The following is a 19041-nucleotide window of genomic DNA, read 5'->3' on the forward strand; positions in this document are numbered from 1 at the left end:
ACCAGCCAGTGCACCGGAAGGAAAGACTTCCCCCGAGTCAGGGAGGACCTCTTGGTCCACCACCTGAGGGACTGTCTGATTGGGCGAGAGAGAAGGAGACGGCGGTCGAGCGAGGCGGGATTCCTGTCCCATACTGCCAGAATGGCGTGTTGTAAGGGACGGAGGTGAAAAACCGCAAAGGGCACTGCCTCCATTGCCGCCACCATCCTGCCGAGTACCCTCATGGAGAAGCGTAGGGAGTGAGAGCGAGGTTGAGTAAGCTTCCGGACTTCTCTCTGAAGAGTGGATACCTTTTCCGGAGGCAAAAGTACTAGACCCTGAGAGGAGTCTAAGATCATTCCCAGGTAGGATATGGTTTGGGCCGGGACTGGGGAAGATTTTTTGAAATTGATTTTCCAGCCCAGGCGCAAAAAGGTATTTATAGTGACGTCTACCGCTTCTGAACAGGACCGGAAAGAGGGGCCTTTTATGAGGATGTCGTCCAAGTAGGGCAACACCACTATGCCTCGAGCATGTAGAATGGCCACGGCAGCTGCCATGACCTTGGTGAACACCCGAGGAGCAGTGGCCAGCCCGAAGGGTAGGGCGACAAACTGAAAATGGTGCCCCTGGACCGCGAAGCGGAGGAAGCGCTGATGAGACGGTAGGATGGGAATGTGCAAGTAAGCGTCTTGAACATCTAGAGATGCAAGGAACTCGCCCTCTTCCAGAGAGGCAATTACCGAGCGGAGGGACTCCATACGGAATTGACGTACACGGACGTACTTGTTGAGGAGCTTGAGGTCCAATATTGGACGTACTGAGCCGTCCTTCTTTGGTACAATGAAAAGATTGGAATAGAAACCTTGGTACCTCTCGTTCTGAGGTACCGGGATGATGACCCCGTCTTCCCATAGCGATCTTATGGCCTGAAAATACTGACGGACCCTTGCTCTGGGAGGAGGGGACTGGAAGAAACGAGATGGGGGAAGAGAGACAAACTCTATCTTGTAACCGAAGGATACCAGTTCGCGGACCCATCGGTCGGAAACTACCGAGAGCCATGCGTCCCGAAAGAAGAGTAGGCGGCCGCCAACTCTGTCGGTGTCCTTTGGCGTCTGCCAAGAGTCATTGAGGTGGAGACCTGTTAGGTCTGGGCCCCCTGGACCCCTGTTGTCTGGGTCTGCCTCTCCAAGAGGGAGAAGGTTTGTAAGATGGCTGGGAGGTTCTGTCCTTGCGCTGACCTCTCCCGGCGCCGGGTGGCGCGGAGGGAGGATTGGACCAATTGGAGCCGAAACGGAAATATCGGCCTCGGCCCTGTTGGTTGCGAAAGGGGCGAAAGGTCCGTTGCTGGGGAAGGAATTTGCTCTTTCCCCCTGTGGAGTCTGCGATTATTTTATCTAGTTTGTCCCCAAAAAGGCGTTCGCCCTGGTATGGAAGGGACGTGAGAGATTTTTTGGATCCTGAGTCCGCTTTCCAGTCCCTGAGCCAAAGGGATCTGCGGATCGTGACAGCATTGGCCGCTGCCTGTGAGGCACAGTTGGCCGCGTCTAAGGATGCGGAAACTACAAAGTCCCCCGCTCTGGCAATCTGAGTGGCCAGGTGTGAAACCTCGGGGGGGTAAGTCGGCGTGTAGTGCTGTAGAGGCTAAAGACTCGGCCCAATGGGTCATGGTTTTTGCAACCCATGTGGCGGCAAAAGAAGGGAAGAGAGAAGCCGAGGAAGCTTCAAAAGCCGAGCGAGCCATCTGATCAATTTGTCTATCAGTGGGATGCTTGATGGACGCGCCCTCGGAGGAGGATAGAACCGCCTTGGTGGCTAGCCGCGACACTGGCGGGTCCACGGAGGGTGACTGAGACCACTCCTTAGGAAGGTCCTGAGCAAACGGATACTTCAATTGCATAGCCTTCTGACCTGAGAAGCGTTTATCCGGACGGACTCTGTGGAGATCGACAATGTCCTTGAATTGAGGATGCGTAGGAAAAAATCTATGAGCCTTTGTGGTTCGCCCGAATGACACGGGATGAACCGCCTTGGACGGGGTTTCCTCCTCTAACTGTAGCGTCTGACTTACCGAGTCTATGAGAGAATCTAGGGTCTCTTGGTCATGACGATACTCTGGGGAACAGGACACGCTGGATGCGTCGTCCAGAAAGGATTCCCTGCTATGAGCTGGGGATGAGTGACGAGAGACTTCGCTCTCTGAGCCGGAGGGCTGATCACGGACCGGAGATATTACCCTGGACTTCTTTCTAGATGAGAGAGGGCTTCTGGAAACGGTACGACCTCTAGGCCAAGAGGGGTTTTTAGGCCGCGTTACCTCATCCGTGGAAGCGCCCTGGGTAAGGGACGGGTCACGGAGGGACTGTATCGTCCTTTCCAAGGATGCCACAGATCGAGCAAGGGAGGACGCCCATGCGGGGGTACTAGGCTCACTACATTCCGGGTCAGAGGCCGGAGTATCCTGTGCCGCAGACATTTCGCAGGCGGAGCACAGCGGGGTAGTGTGACCTCGGGGCAGAGATACCTTGCAGGAGGTGCACACAGCAAAAATAACAGAGTGGGTCTTTCCAGTCCGTTTTTGCTTAGACTGTGACATCTTTGCCATAAAGTGAGCGTACTGGCAGGGGAAGAGACAATCCTACTGAGTGCGTCTCACCAAGTTCTGCGGTGCTTGGCAGGGAGGTCCTGAAGTCCTGTGCGCTGTGGTGCTGCAGAGCCGCCAGCGCACTTCCTGGTCCAAGATGGCCGCCGAGATGTGAGAAGGGCGCTTCTCGGGAACGAGAAGCGCCCAGAGAGAGAGAGAGAGAGAGAGAGGGAGGGGGGCGTGTCGTGGGCGGGCGGTGGATTCCCTGCTATGCGCGTCGGAACGCTGCCATTGCCACCGCCTCCTGCTGTATGAGGGAGGGAGTCTGATTGTCCGTGTTGGAGTCCGGCCCAGGGCCGGTAAACTGTGCCACCGCCCTAACAGAGCGCCGGATTGCCCGCCATGCCTCCATTATAAAGCTGCCCCGCGGCTGCAGCGCCACATTAAAAAGAGGATAAGGGATCCCTGAACGGGCGGTCCCCTGTCAGCTGGTCGGCCCCCGCACTTACCTTGTGCGATGGGGCCGATGCTCCATCCACCTTCACCTTAGTAGGGAGAGGGTGGAGAGCTTCTGCCGCCGTGCAACATCCGCTATGTTCAGTGGTGATGCAGTGGGCGGCTGCACGGACGCCATGGCATACTGTCCGGCTGTGCCCTGGCTCCAGGAAACTTAGGTGGATGATTAGTCCCCGTGGTCGCCTGACAGGGAGGGAGGGAGATCGGAACGCTAAGGAACCGTCGCCACACTGAAAAGTGAGCCAGGGCTGGCATCCATCGTCGCGGGAAAGGATACAGGAGGAACGCTCCATGTACTTGCCCGTTGTTGGTGCGGGAGAGATCAGAGCTGAAAATTTGCCTGTCGCTCCCTTCCGTTAAAAACTAAAATTGGTGGGGTCCTGAGGACCCAAGTGCCTCCTGAGACACTAAGTAAGAACTGGCTCTGGATTGTCCAGCCTGTGGGTGTATACTGCAGGGGAGGAGTTAATCTTTTGTGTGTGTTTAACTTAGTGTCCTCCTGGTGGCAGCAGCATAACACCCATTCGTCCTGTGTCCCCCAATGATACGTAGGAGAAATGTCAAAGCCCCGGGATCCCAGTTGGGCCCCTCACCCACTCCGGGGCTCCACAGGGAATTTACAGGTTATGCCTCATACAGATCAGTACCTGTTTTTTTTTTTCTATATGGTCTTAATTCTATACTCTCAGCTCCTCTGCCATGGCTCAGGAGCCCCCTGCGACCAGACACTACTGTGCGCCCCCTCTCTCTCGGGTCACTACTCTGTCCTACCGGTGTCTGACCTCGATCGCAGCTATGGAGTGTTTACCTATGCCCACAACCTCCTGGTACTCTGTACACCTTTCACCATGAGCAAGTCCATGACTATTGTTTGTAACCGCCGGCTAACTCTGCACTTGTAGGTCGCAGGATCAGCCCTCGTGCCCATCACTATTGGATTGACAGGTCTGCCTCTGTTTGTCCAGTTTGCCAGGTTTTCCTCTTGGGCTCCTACAACAAAGTTGTCGGATCTAGAAAAGCGAGTTGCCTATAAGAGTCAGTAGCTCTTGTTTTTCTCACCATACATCTGCCAGCAGTTTCCAACAACATCGGGATAATCTGTTGTGTGGTGACTCAGCTCTGGATGCACGGTCCCGCATGCAGAGCATACACCGTTTTTCCTTCCTTTTCAGGGCTATCTCCTGTCTGGGACCGAGATGGACTAAACTCTAGAGGAGAGCACCTGATTCCACAGGCTAGGCCAGTTCACGTGACGGGGGTCAGCGAAGCGCTCATTTCCGGCCCGATGGCCATAAGCGCTAGTTAGATGCCGCTGTCAGCGTTTGACAGCAGCATTTAACTAGTTAATAGTGACGGGTGGATCTCTATTCCACCCACCGCTATTGCGTGCACATGTCAGATGTACAAAACAGCTTTGATGCGGGCTCACCACCAGAGCCCACATCAAAGCAGGGGGATCTGACCTCAGATGTCCTATCCCTCCGAGGTCAGAAAGGGGTTAAGATCCCAAATCTTTCTTCGCAGAACGGTAATGGAAGACGGACATCAGACAACCGAGGCACTGTGTTTCAGGTGGCTGACAGGTAACAGATCCATCTTCTCTCTCTACACAGTCAGGCTCTGGGGGGCAAGCAGGCAGGGGATTGGTGAAAATGACCATCCGCCGGGAAGCCCCAAACACTCGATGTGTTGCGGGGATATGGTCCTGCCTCATAGACCAGAGATGATACAGTAGAGACACAGCTTCACACCGTGCTCTCGGTCTCTAGGTGGGAGATCAGAGTGACAACTCCACTCTGTCGCCCTCACAAGTCATATCTGAAAGAAAAAGGAAAGGATTCACAAAACACAACAAAAAGGTAGAGATGGGGGTGAACGCAGAGTCCTGTCTGCCTGGTTTTGGACACTTTGTCCGGTCGGTGGGGTGTACACTGCTGGGGAGGAGTTAGCCTTTTTTTCCTGTCTAGTGTCAGCCTCCTAGTGGTAGCAGCATACACCCGTGGTCTCTGCTGTATCCCCCAATGAAGTGATAAAGAAGAAAAATAGTTTAAAGTGCCAAAAATGCATCTAAAAGTTTAACAAACCATTTAATATGCAATAGCCCCTTTAAAAACCCTGTTTTTTGGGAGGGCCCGAGTCCAGAGAACTCCCACCTCCCCTAATGACAGCTCAAACCACAAGGCAGAAGTACTCAGCACTCAAATCCCAGCTTATTCTGAATTTAGGAGTCCAGTGGGCGGTCTTACCAGTGACTGACAGCTACCCCTGTATGTTCAAGGAGGGTTGTCTAACACCAAGTAGGACGGCCACTGTGACTGAAAATTCCAAAACAAGCAGAGGTGTAAATGAAGATAATCAGAGATGAGCATATAAAATTCACAGGACTCTAGTCCAACTGTTAGATCTGCATTGCGTGGCCGGTGAACAGGAGCCCTATAAATCGCCTCCTACTTGCCTTCATCTTGACTTCTCTTTTGATTAGCCGGCCTGGTGCAACATCATGTGCGAGTTGTGCCTCAACGATGACATCGCGTGAGACCGGCTAATCAAAAGAGAAAATGCAGATGGTGGCAAGTAAAAAGCGGTCCGTAGGGCTCAAATCGATTTACTCAACTCAAACAAGTTATCTAATTGTTTCCCTACAAAACCTATACACTGCATCAATCTGTTTTTCTCCCCCTTCCTAAGAGAAAATGATGCAGTTTACTACTTGAGATCAAGTCTGAGACACATCTCGATCTTCAGCTCCCAGCATTTCATGGACGAAAAGTTTATGGAATACGAAAAATGCGAAGGTGCCACCATGAATCTCCACTCACCTTACTGATGAAGTTGCCCTGGACCAAACCTTCTACGTATAATCGAGACTTGAACTCCTCAACAAATGAGAGCAGTTGTTCCAAAGTCAAGCCTTTGTGGATCGTGTGGTATTTTTCGATCATAGACCAACGATTATGTTCCAAGATCAAGAGTCGCACATCTCTGGAGGAGAGAAGAGAGGTCAAAACCCGGTGTATCGAAGAGGATCGGTTTAGCAGCATACACTGTAACCCCCAGCTTGTAATGACCGACACTAAAAAGTTACAGGAAAGTCGTGGGCCAAAACTTACATATTATAGCAATTTAGACAAGGCGATAAATCGGCAATCGAGCATTTGCCAATTATCAGCCCATGTAACCATACAAGCGATCACCCAAAGAACGAGCGGCACTTGTTCATCCGGTGATCAGATAGTCTCAGCAGCACTCCGCTCTGTGTACACAGGACATGTGCTGACGATAACATGATGCCATTTGGGGACAGAACCATCATAAAAACATTCGATCTGTTCCCACCGGTTTCCGGCAATTTATGCAAACGACCCCCGATCAATTTGTATAAAGTCGTTCTCAGCTCAATAACAAGCCAACATCGTCCCGTCCAAATACCTGCACATTGTGCACTTACTTTCCCAGTTTCTCAGGTTTGATCAGAAGGTTGAAGTAGGTCTTTTTAAGTTGTTCTGTGATCATCTCATAAACGTCAGAAGAAGCCGTAAAGTCAGCCAAGTAATCGATGATCAACTCAAAGAGGAGCTACACAAAGAGGAAAAGAAAGGTAGAAACATAAAGCACAATCTGATGCCATTTCAAGCAAAGGGCTGACTATGTGGGGACCTAAGTAAGAATAAGTAAGAAGATGCTCATCGCTGGAGGTTCCACTTTTTACAAGAATGCAGTACAGAAAAAAAAATATGGAAGGGCCTAATCCACCAGAACTCATCCAAACAGATGGTAAATTTTTGTCTCACGTGTCTGAATTTCACAGTACGTGGACATGCTGGAATTTCCAGACCAGAGCTCTTCAGCCTTATAGACATACATGACATTGCTGGATTTGTAAAATAAGAGTGGGGTCTGGAAATGTAGGTCTATACACCAACGTGTAAAGGCGGCTTAAAAGGGGTTAGACCCCCCAAAAAAATCAAGCTACCCCTATTAATGAATAACTTATTGATTACTCTGGTCTCAACCACTGGGGCCCACAGTGATCCCAACATTGAGGCTCTGTAATCTCAGGAACGAGGACGTGCTGCCCATAATGTAGCAGAGAGGATTATGCACAGCGTCCACTCCATTCACTGTCTATGGGATTGATGGAAATAGCCGAGCGCAGTGCGCCACAGTCCCATAGACAATGAGCGGAGAACAGCACACCTCCTCTCCATTCAGGATGAAGCAAAAGAGCCCTGATCCCAGGACCAATGGAGATCCCTGTGGTTAGCAAGTTCTCCTCTATGCCAAGGATAGAGGTTAACTTGATTTTTTGGGAACAACCCTTTAACACCTTACGTGCGTCGATCTTATACTTACTGGCAATTTATGATTGAATCCCTTCACTTTAATAACGAGCCCGTGCTCTCCGGCCACCAGTTTATATTCTAGTTGAGCCACGTCAGCTTCATAAGCCGGCTCTGCCAATGTGTGAGCCAAAATATTCACAAATATTTCAAAGAGAACCAAGCTGTAATAAGAAAAAACAGTCACAACCGTCCCAGCACAAAAAAAATATTCCAAGCAGAACAAATGATGGTAAACAAATACATCCTGATAAAAGGGGTTAATCCCACCATGACATATCACATCCAGTACATTAAAAAAGAATAAATGGGCCGAAAGCAATGGGCACTGTACCCTAATTATTTCTTGAATAACGGTGCTGCCAGTCACCTAGTTCTAAATAAAAAATAAATAAAGGACGATGCAGTTCCCTGTACAGGGGGTCCATGACCCCCTAATCAGGGGATGTAGCAGTTAATGAGCTGTGTGGGGAGCTGTATTCTCACACAGCACTTTAGGAAAAGTAACCACAAAACTTCCAGCTAGTAAACAGGATGCCCCAAGGTCTTCAACATCCTTGTCTACATTTACATCACATTTATGCATTTTTGGTTTCTGTCCTCCTCAAACTAAAGTAAATGATGCGTTAGGCAAGTAGGTGGAGAACTTTACACCCCTCATGGTCATTAGTCCTTGAACTTACGTTTCAGGCGATTGCTGTATTAATGGAGAGATCAGGTGAAAGCGGATGTAAGCTAAAAGGAAGAAAAAAAAAAAAAGTTTAATGTGGAGTGTAATAACTGGAATCATCTTCACTTCCAGTTGCATTGCAAAGATTTACTAGGACCGATACATTGGAATATAATCAGGAGGAATTGTTACGACCATTCCTTGAATATATTTCATACCTTTCGGGATCTTGAACTTGTTGTCTTTCTTGTACCACAGACAGCCCTCCTTAATATCCACTATCTTCTCCGGATATTCTGTGTCTGGACGGTCTGAGGTCTTCAGCGTGAAATCAGTGGCTGTAGAGGTAATTAAAAAAAGACTGAAAATCCGAAGTGATGAGGCTGAGAACGTACCCAAAATTGTGGCATTACCTACCAATGAACTTGTTTTCAGCCGGGAGGTGAAGGTCTGGATTTACGGGAAAGTCACTGGCCCACAGCTCTTTCCATTTTGCATCAATCTCTGCAGAGAAATGCAATGTAATAAACGTTGCATACATTGTATAAAGTGGCCGGTATGGTCTATAGCGTTACCTTCAATGTTATACTGAGTCCCGAACCATTTCTCCTTCATGGGGCATTTGCCTTCATTGTCTGGAGACAGGAGCAGCAGGTTCGCCTTCTCTGGGGTTAGTCCTCGAAGAGCTTCGGCAATCACCTGTACATAAAAGATGGTGTAGGTCAACGTGATCATCCCCAACAGCCGTCACCTAGGCTACATCTTAGGCGAAGTCCTTAGAGATGTTAATATTATGCACAAAAATAAAACTAAGAAAAGGAAATAAAAACTAAAAATCTTAAACTCACGTCAGGGTTGTACTCGAAGAGAAGCTGGTCTCCGGTCAGAAAGTCTTCTTTGGGGAACAGCTGCATGTTTTCACAGATATTCTCCACATATTCTATAGGATCGGTCTGAAAACAGAATAAAATACAACATTCATATTCTAAAATGCTATAACGTAAGGTTTACTCAGATGAGCCGATTCTAAAAATGCTATAACGTAAGGTTTACTCAGATTAGCAGAGTTTGTGTAAAAACTTTTGTTCCCAATTAGAGCCCTGTGCAACGGGAACCAGCAGAGGCGCAGAGCTCTGCAGACCTTTCTTTTTTATCTATTAGTCGTGATCACAATACACAGACCCCCCTAGAAGAAAAAGTCTGTCAAACTGCTATAACAAGGCAGAGTGTCGGAGAACCGTCAACCTTTGCCTCCAAAGTCCGGTACCTGCTCCTGATACTGAAACTCATTAGCTTCAATTTTCTGAATCTCCCGGAAGATCCTGAAGAGAGAAATATCAGACTCAGTGAAAGTCAGAATTCTGTAGATAGACGGGTCTTAATACATGGAATAGCACCAACCTCTCCTGTGGGCCCAGCTGCTGCAACATTTTTAGGTATTGGAATACGAAATGAGTAACCTAGGAAATAAACAAATAAAAATTACCTTCTAAAAATGCAGGTAAGTGACAAGCATCCATCATCATGTCAAAGCCGAACCCAATGACAACTGCATGATGCGGATTTCAAATCTGCAGAATTGGTCAATTTCTGCTGCACATATCTTTTTGCAGCATGTGGATGAGATTTATTCAAATTCATGCGCCTGTAATCAGATGCCTTTAGTTACACCGCGGACCGGAGCAGTCATCTGCAGAATAATGCTGCTACCATTGACTCAGGAATATTCGGCTGTAGTTCAGCATGTAGTGAATAAATAAGAGGGATGGGTGGGACTGCTCTTGAGGGGCAGACAGACGGCCGTCTCCCTCGTGCTAGGATGGCACTGCAATCTGCTCTCCTGACCGGAGCGTGACAGTATGTGTTTTATGCAGATGTCACGCTCAGGTAAGGAAAGCAGACGGCCAGTCCGAGCATTGCAATGCTATCCTCACGTAGTAATACTGCCGTCTGACTGCGCCCTAAAGGAGATGTCAACTACTCGGGCAAACCTTCTTACTCACCATATTCCCCCGTGTTCAATAATAACAGCCTATACTCCTTTATGGGAGACCCGGCGCTGATGTCGCTACAGCAGCACTGGGTCTTGTGGAACGTCACGAGCCGCAGGAGACTTAGCTCCCCCGACATTGCGCAAGGCCTCCCATAGGTATGGGAAATATAGTGATTGAGAAGGGGTTGCTCAAGCAGTGGACAGCCCCTTTAAGGGGAGCTCTGGTTTCTACACATCAGTCTTTCATCCTTACGACTTGCCTACTTCTCATACCTCATAGAAGTGCTCGTGTCCGGCGTCTGTCAGCGTGATGGAAATGCTGAACACAGAGTACGTCGTATTCTGCTCAAAGCCGGTCTCACTGTTCCCTCCAAAAAGAGCGAGTGCCCAGCACCTGAGAAAGGAAACAAAACAATTGGGGTCCAGTTTAAAAGAAAAAAAATTAAAAATGTCTATTATCCTTAAAGGGGCCGCATAAAATAAACGCCCCCGATGCATATAACAGTAAATGACCAGCTTGAAAGTCTGGTGCAGCGTTCACATCCACTGCTCCAGCCCATCCTTTATAGCAAAGTATAGATCAGGCTTTGGACACTATTTTACAAACTTAATTAGTCTACATATAATGTAGAGTAATAAGCTGTTTTTTTTATTGTTGTCTTGTACTGATCCCGAGTTATAGCCGGCATTATCGTCCGGAGCTGCATTCACAATTCTGCAGACTTCAGAGCTAAATTCTCAGCTTTCGCTCTGGCGCCCAATGCATCTGAATGGAGCAGTTTGTGTAATAGCTGCATGGATTTCTGCAAGCCATAAGTTTACTCTTCCCTTTAACAGGGCGTAAAGGGTGGGATCGATACATCTACAAGTACAGGGCGGCATCATGACGAATCCCCCCACAGTCCGGTACATTACTTACTGCTTGCGCAGCAGAGACAGGATGCTGCCTTTACCCTCGTGTCCTATCAGCCACGAAATATAGTGAAGAGGTTTCACCCTTAAAAACAGACAAAAATATATTAGTGAAACGCAAAGTGAACGTAGATCGGAAGTAACAGGCAAGATCCTCGTCCAGGACGGTGCTAAGGGCAAGGGTACAGGCTACACACCTAGGAGGGTCTGGAGTTTTCAACTTCCTTCAAGAAATTCTATTCTGACATTATCACAAGTGTATAACTATTTTCTTAATTGTAAAGTCTCGGAAAAAGCTGTGTGATCAGTAACTATCCCACCGGATACAGGTCTCACTAGGCCCAATACGTCCAGGATTGTACAGATCACTTTTCAGCAGTGCCATTATCATCACAGACAGGATTAAAATGACAAGTAATACCTCAATATACAGTAGATAACACAAGATCCACCATTTACAGTAAGTGGTGTCACAGCTCTCCTCCTCCTCCTGTACAATAACTGATAACATATCTATATACAGTAGATAACACAGGATCCACCATTCACAATAGGTGATGTCACAGCTCACCTCCTCCTCCTGTACAATGACTGATTACACCTCTATATACAGTAGATAACACAGGATCCACCGTTCACAATAGGTGATGTCACAGCTCACCTCCTCCTCCTGTACAATGACTGATAACATCTCTATATACAGTAGATAACACAGGATCCACCATTGACAGTGATGTCACAGCTCACCTCCTCCTCCTGTACAATGACTGATAACACCTCTATAAACAGACAGTAGATAACACAGGATCCACCATTCACAATAGGTGATGTCACAGCTCTCCTCCTCCTCCTGTACAATAACTGATAACATATCTATATACAGTAGATAACACAGGATCCACCATTCACAATAGGTGATGTCACAGCTCACCTCCTCCTCCTGTACAATGACTGATTACACCTCTATATACAGTAGATAACACAGGATCCACCATTCACAGTAAGTGATGTCACAGATCACCTCCTCTCCCTCCCTGCACCATGACCACAGCTTAGAGCATGAATACTACTAAAGAAGAACTTAATGCCAAACCTGAGCACAGAACTCCTGTAGAATAAGCTCATGTCAGATGGGTTCTTACTTGTAAAACGTTTCCTGGGGTGGCAGAGCCCATGTTATAGTAAGGGCATGCACCTTCTTAATGGGGACAACTACAAGAATAAAGACAGGAGGTTATACAGATGACATGGAGATGGTTATCATGGTCATAAACAGAGAATAAAGCTTTGTACTTAAAAGGGTTTTAAAATAATGGTAATATTGTAAAGCCTCTGAGATATAAAAAAGTTTCTTCATTTACTTGCTGTTAACACTCTGTTCCTGAGCCGTCACGTGGGGTGACGTGACCTCCGACTCCTCACTTTCTGCTAAAAGTGGTTGGAGAGAGAAACCGTGGGAAACAATGGATCCATCTTGAGACTGTTGAACAGTCTCAAGATGGTGCTTTCTAGGGGAAGCGGGAGGGGACTTAGAGTGGGAGTGTGCAAGCAATGGGATTGATACAGCTCTGGATGAGAACGCCAAGTGCTCACTCTCTTGGGAGGAGAATTGCGAATGTAAACAATAAGGAGGCTGCAGGGGACTAAAAAACAACTAAAAGGTAACAAATAGGTCTGGGGACTTACTACAGGGACAACAAGGTCATCAAAAGTAGTGATGAGCGAACGTGCTTGGATAAGGTGTTATCTGAGCATGCTCATGTGCTAACCGAGTGTCTTCTGCATGCTCGAATATTATTTTTGAGTCCCTGCGGCTAAACAGCCATAACGCATGCAGGGAATGCCTGTAAGTTTCCGAGTATGCCGAATTCACTAGGTTAGCACACGTGTATGCTAGAACACTTTATCATAGCATGTTCGCTCATCACTAATCAAAAGTAAAGATTTACATCAAATCCTAAAGTTTATTTGCTTAAAAAGGGTTTCTCATGTTTTTTATTTATTTATTTATTTTTTTTTGGGGGGGGGAGGGAGCTTCTTGCTTAACAGGGAGGAACGGTGCAATGCTGATGATTGACAGTTCGGACCAGTGTCATGGCTGAACCACTGGCTTGGACTGGGCGTTCTCTCGGGCGGCAAATACTAATAAACCTCGATAGGAACTCCCATGTATGTCCACCATAATACAAACCTCTGTAGAGAGAATTGAATCCTGGAGTGTCGAAAGGGTCGCTCAGGTGGCCGAAATCGGGTTTTAGCACACAACTACAGGCGATAAAATAAATAAATTACTACTCTAAAAGAAATATTAGGTAAATCAGAATGTAAATGCGCAGAACACACATCACATGATAAGAAAGTGACCTCCGTGAAAACTCACTTATTTGGAATGGTGCTGAATATCTCCTTCACCCATTCCTCCAGAGTGTCCAGAGTTTCTGGAGAGATCAGAAGACAATGAGTAACAGCGTTATTATCACCATGGCACGTACAGCTCCGCAGGGGGTCATCCGTACCGTTAGACTGTACGGCCAGGGTCATGTAGTGGGCAGAGTAATACGTCTTGTAAAACTCTCGGAGCCGGGAGTGAGTGTCGATCTTCTTTTCTTCAGGTTCATATTTCAAAGTCTGAGCGTTTCCTACAAAATCGAGAGAACGGCCATAATATAGGATAAGCGTCGACTATACAAGGTGGTATCCATTTAACCAAAATATATACGTAGCAGTGAGAAATGCAAAACTTTTTTTTTTATCTTTTTTTGGGGAGGATATCAGACATCTGCTCAACATTTATATCCAAAATCCTTTTGTTAAGAAGAACTTACCCCAGAAAAACTTCCCCATTGGATGACCAGGTTTTGCCAAACTACCAAAAAGCATTTCCTTGCGGCTGGAATCGGAGGGCCGAGCGAGCTCGTATTCTGGAAGATTAGCAAAGATAACTTTTGTTAGGTCTGCTATATGAGAAAAAGGGATGGGGAGATAAAGACCAGACTTACCGCTATCCACAGCTTGGACTTCCCGGTCTATGGCATCACTGACCATCAGCGGGGAGACAAAGAACTGTGCCCACCTGGGGGGACCACAGAGCACAGGTAAGGTCGGCGATGGATGTGTGGTGGAGGTAAAGGGGCCATTCTCCATACTCAAGGTGTATGAATGTGGAAGGCTCCTTTCCTGCATAACAAGCTCCCCCCTCCCAGGTAGAAGACGTCACTTATTCCCAGGCAGCCCCTATTCCCTCATTGCTCCGGATTTTTATCTTTGCTGTGTATTATTATTATTATTATTATTAATATATCACATTTCTGTATTTTTAGACTTTTTCGTTGCATTCCGTTCTGCCCATATCCGATTGGGTATTCTCCATATAAATAGGTCAGATGCAGTAATGAACAGCGGCGAGAAGAAAAGATTTGCCAAGTCGTCATCCAACATGATCAATCCTTCTATTTCCCCCCAACATCAGTCGTAAGGGGGGCAGGCGGGAAGTCACCATGTACTTTAGATGGTCTGGCACTAAAACTGGCAGCTTTAAACAACTTTTATCCAATGTGTATGGCCATCTTAAAGGGGTTGTCCCATATATGACATACAGGTATGATCGCTGGGGGTCCAACCAATCATAAGCACAGGGGTCCCGATCGATCTGTGTAAATGCAGCGGTAGTGAGCATGCTATAGGAGCGGTGGTCACACATGCTCACTAGTGCTCCATTAAGACAGAGGATTGCTGGGATCGGTGGGGGTGTCAGCAGCTAGATCACTACTGATCATACATTTGTAATCCTGTAGATAAGTGACCAATGCTGTTCCAGGGACAATGTGGCTCCCAGTCCCCTGCAATGATCAGGTCTTAGCTGGGGCCTTCCATTTACTCACTATTAAGACAAACATCTTACCGGTCCAGGGCTTGCTTGAAATGCTTCCTCTGCACATCAAATTGGAAAATGGTGCGCTCGCAGTCCGTGGAGGCGTTATCGCTGCCCCCGTGTTTTTTAAGGAAAGCATCAAAGCCGTTCTCATCCGGGTATTTTTCACTGCCCATGAACACCACTGCAAGAGACGTCCAAGACGACGCGGTCACAGTCACTTTAATTTTACAGAACAGTTAAACCTCATTATTCCGGACAGATTTTACTTTACGCTACCTTCATTTTCCCACAATTTTACAATCGGGGGACACTTACTGTGCTCCAAGAAGTGCGCTAATCCGGGGAGATCTTCTGGATCGCTGAAGCTTCCGACTCCGATGCAAAGGGCGGCTGCGGACTACAGAGAAGAACACGAGGTCACAATGTCTGGGGGCGGAAAATGCCGACCACGTCTGAAGGATTACAGCAAATCAAGGAAAGCATTATCGGATGGGAGGGTATTGTGAGAGCGGAGGGATCATGTCTGCCAGGGCCACTATGGAGGTCCTATTCTCCAGACACAAGACAGGGAATTAAGCTTTAATGCTGCAGAATTGCTATTTTCTGGGGAAAGCAATTATTTACTAAGACATGTAAAGCAGACGGATCCTAATTCCATCCACAAACTAATGTCAGCCGAGGATTCAGCCGACAGTAATGTGTGATGGGGCTCCGAGGGGTGCTGTCAGTGGATCCAGTATGTCCGATTTTCGGACTTCTGATCCTTTAGTTCTCCAAGAGATGTCTCTCAAAAAGAACAAAGACACCCTCGTCAGAGTGAGCGCTAATGTGTCTGGGAGAGGGCATGGAGTGCTTTGGAATAGGCCATCCATATTAGACTGGTTGGGGCCCTTCTGGCCCCTCCACGATCAGCCATCTCCCCTTCTTGCGATCGGCCAGTGGTCTCCTGACTGCAAACACTTGTGCAATCACTACAGCAATAGTTCACAATACCAGCTTTTCTGTGCACCCCTTCTTGTCTTTAGCACACTGGCTGTCCGAGTCTTCGTCGTCCTCCTCTTCATCATCATCATCCTCCTCTTCTTCATCCCCGCTGTCCTCTTCAGAGTCATACTCCTCTTCATCACCATCATCATCATCCTCCTCATCATCAGAGGATTCACAAGCAGTGTGACCAAAGGAGGCCATATCGGAGATGAGCAGAGCTCGGAGACCATTGTCCAGCTGAATAAATCTATAGGGATCAAAGGAAATGAGAAGATCAGAAATAATGAAGATGACGGACCTGAGAGTGATAAACCTGAGCTTCTTCATCAACGGGCGCCCTCCGACTGGGACGGGCACCCTCCGACTGGGACGGGCACCCTCCGACTGGGACGGGCACGCATGTTTATTTCAATAAGAAGTGATAAGTAGCTGTCAGATGGCTCCAGCAGCCACCTATCCCTCAGAAGAGTGAAGAATCGCCATATTGGATCTCACCAAGGAGCTGCCAGGCTGACACAATAATTCACACTGGATCATCAGCTAGGTTTGGCTAGCTTTAATCTATGGAGCAGCTGTAGGGCACAGACACAGGAGAGCTGTAGGCACATGAGGCTAAAGAGCTATGGTAGGTCTGAAGCCTCTGTCACTACAGCTCTATTCCTCGCCTGGCGATGCCTCCTGTTTCATTGGTGGCTCCTTTGCCTGAAGTCACACATCATAAAGACTGTCAGTGAAGCAGGAGGACTGGAATAGAGCTGGAGTGACATAGGCTTCAGATCTACCATAGTTCTCCAGCCTCATTAACCTTCCCAGGAACATTTTCCATCAGAAAATACAAATGTGCACAATATTTATTAATGTATTGACACCACTTTCAAGATCTCTGTTTGCTGTCAATAAATGGGAATAACCTTGTGTCATAGGGCAGGTTGCAATAATCATCTGAATTATCATATTGATTACGAACATTGTGAAGAAATAAAAACACTAAGTAAAATAGAAAGAAAAGTGCAGGACTTTAAAAAACTTCAATTAAATACATGTGGAATCCTCAGTACGGGCGGCGGTGCCCGGTTATCTGTGTACAGTCAGCGGGCACCGCACATCATACGAAACCGCTGCAGATGGTTGGCACTATGACATTTCATACCAGGGGGCTGCACATACGAGAAGGTGTAGAGAAGAATTACCATAGAAACAAAGGATAGAAGGCAGAAAACCAGTGCAATAATCACGACTGTAACAGACTGGCAGGTAGAGGGTTACAGTACCACAAATGTCCTTAGGGGGGAACAACTGGCACAGGGATAAACAGAGATCGGCACAAACTGGAAAACAAGGGACAAGGGCAAAGAATAGGAATATTCAGGGGCAAAAATAAAGAAGCCGCTTGCCCAGGAATAAGCAGGAAATTTCACAAGACCCTGGTATAGGGGGAGGAAGGGGCAGCACCTGGCACAAGACCCTGGCATAGGAGGAGGAGGGGGCAGCACCTGGCACAGGAGGAGGAGGGGGCAGCACCTGACAAGACCCTGGCATTGGAGGACGGGGCAGCACCTGGCACAAGACCCTGGCATAGGAGGAGGAGGGGGCAGCACCTGGCACAGGAGGAGGAGGGGGCAGCACCTGACAAGACCCTGGCATAGGGGGAGGAGGGGGCAGCACCTAGCACAGGACCCTGGCATAGGAGGAGGAGGGGGCAGCTCCTGGCACAGGAGGAGGAGGGGGCAGCACCTGACAAGACCCTGGCATTGGAGGACGGGGCAGCACCTGGCACAAGACCCTGGCATAGGAGGAGGAGGGGGCAGCACCTGGCACAGGAGGAGGAGGGGCAGCACCTGACAAGACCCTGGCATAGGGGGAGGAGGGGGCAGCACCTGGCACAGGACCCTGGCATAGGGGGAGGAGGGGGCAGCACCTGGCACAAGACCCTGGCATAGGGGGAGGAGGGGGAAGCGCCTGGTACAAGACCCTGGCATAGGGAGGAGGGGGCAGCACCTGGCACAAGACCCTGGCATAGGGGGAGGGGGGCAGCACCTGGCACAAGACCCTGGCATAGGGGGAGGGGGGCAGCACCTGGCACAAGACCCTGGCATAGGGAGGAGGGGGCAGCACCTGGCACAAGACCCTGGCATAGGGAGGAGGGGGCAGCACCTGGCACAAGACCCTGGCATAGGGGGAGGGGGGCAGCACCTGGCACAAGACCCTGGCATAGGGGGAGGGGGGCAGCACCTGGCACAAGACCCTGGCATAGGGGGAGGGGGGCAGCACCTGGCACAAGACCCTGGCATAGGGGGAGGGGGGCAGCACCTGGCACAAGACCCTGGCATAGGGGGAGGGGGGCAGCACCTGGCACAAGACCCTGGCATAGGGAGGAGGGGGCAGCACCTGGCACAAGACCCTGGCATAGGGAGGAGGGGGCAGCACCTGGCACAAGACCCTGGCATAGGGGGAGGGGGGCAGCACCTGGCACAAGACCCTGGCATAGGGAGGAGGGGGCAGCACCTGGCACAAGACCCTGGCATAGGGGGAGGGGGGCAGCACCTGGCACAAGACCCTGGCATAGGGGGAGGGGGGCAGCACCTGGCACAAGACCCTGGCATAGGGGGAGGGGGGCAGCACCTGGCACAAGACCCTGGCATAGGGGGAGGGGGGCAGCACCTGGCACAAGACCCTGGCATAGGGGGAGGGGGGCAGCACCTGGCACAAGACCCTGGCATAGGGGGAGGGGGGCAGCACCTGGCACAAGACCCTGGCATAGGGGGAGGGGGGCAGCACCTGGCACAAGACCCTGGCATAGGGGGAGGGGGGCAGCACCTGGCACAAGACCCTGGAATATGAAGGGGCACAAGGTGGCAATGACATCATTAGGTTGTAGCACTGACGTCAGGGGGAGAAGGAGCCCTGACGTCACGCAGAGATGACACTTACCGGTACTTCTTAGGGTCACTGGGAGATTTAATGATCTCTACATCCTCAGCGTTGCCCTCGGTTTCCGCCTCTTCTCTGCCCGTAGTGGTGTCGCCGTGAATGGCCGGGGACGGGCCGACGGACTTGTGGGGGTTTCTTGCGGGCATGTCGCAGCGATGACACGGTGTAACACTTACAGGCACCCGGTGTTCCAGGCCACACAGAAGCCGGGGATCACCGCCCCGACCAATCAGGAGCTAGAGGCGCGATCAC

At 49.2% G+C, this 19041-nt stretch overlaps 1 protein-coding gene across 1 annotated transcript in view; it reads right to left on the minus strand.

Annotated features, from left to right (window-relative positions):
* Positions 1–19041, minus strand: part of NRDC (nardilysin convertase) — a 31534-nt gene extending 12493 nt beyond the window's left edge. The window contains exons 1-22 of the mRNA XM_077276296.1: positions 18790–19041; positions 15865–16105; positions 15187–15268; positions 14899–15052; positions 13997–14070; positions 13823–13918; positions 13514–13636; positions 13378–13435; positions 13189–13262; positions 12140–12209; positions 11005–11082; positions 10359–10479; positions 9494–9552; positions 9360–9414; positions 8941–9045; positions 8668–8791; positions 8510–8596; positions 8311–8430; positions 8106–8157; positions 7436–7586; positions 6531–6658; positions 5902–6064 (exon numbers count right to left, since the gene is read on the minus strand). Coding sequence (XP_077132411.1) covers positions 5902–6064; positions 6531–6658; positions 7436–7586; positions 8106–8157; positions 8311–8430; positions 8510–8596; positions 8668–8791; positions 8941–9045; positions 9360–9414; positions 9494–9552; positions 10359–10479; positions 11005–11082; positions 12140–12209; positions 13189–13262; positions 13378–13435; positions 13514–13636; positions 13823–13918; positions 13997–14070; positions 14899–15052; positions 15187–15268; positions 15865–16105; positions 18790–18935 — 2361 coding nt within the window. The 5' untranslated portion in view covers positions 18936–19041. The remainder of the gene's footprint in view (positions 1–5901; positions 6065–6530; positions 6659–7435; positions 7587–8105; positions 8158–8310; positions 8431–8509; positions 8597–8667; positions 8792–8940; positions 9046–9359; positions 9415–9493; positions 9553–10358; positions 10480–11004; positions 11083–12139; positions 12210–13188; positions 13263–13377; positions 13436–13513; positions 13637–13822; positions 13919–13996; positions 14071–14898; positions 15053–15186; positions 15269–15864; positions 16106–18789) is intronic.

This window comes from Ranitomeya variabilis, chromosome 8, assembly GCF_051348905.1.
Source record: "Ranitomeya variabilis isolate aRanVar5 chromosome 8, aRanVar5.hap1, whole genome shotgun sequence".
NCBI classification, from domain to species: domain Eukaryota; kingdom Metazoa; phylum Chordata; class Amphibia; order Anura; family Dendrobatidae; genus Ranitomeya; species Ranitomeya variabilis.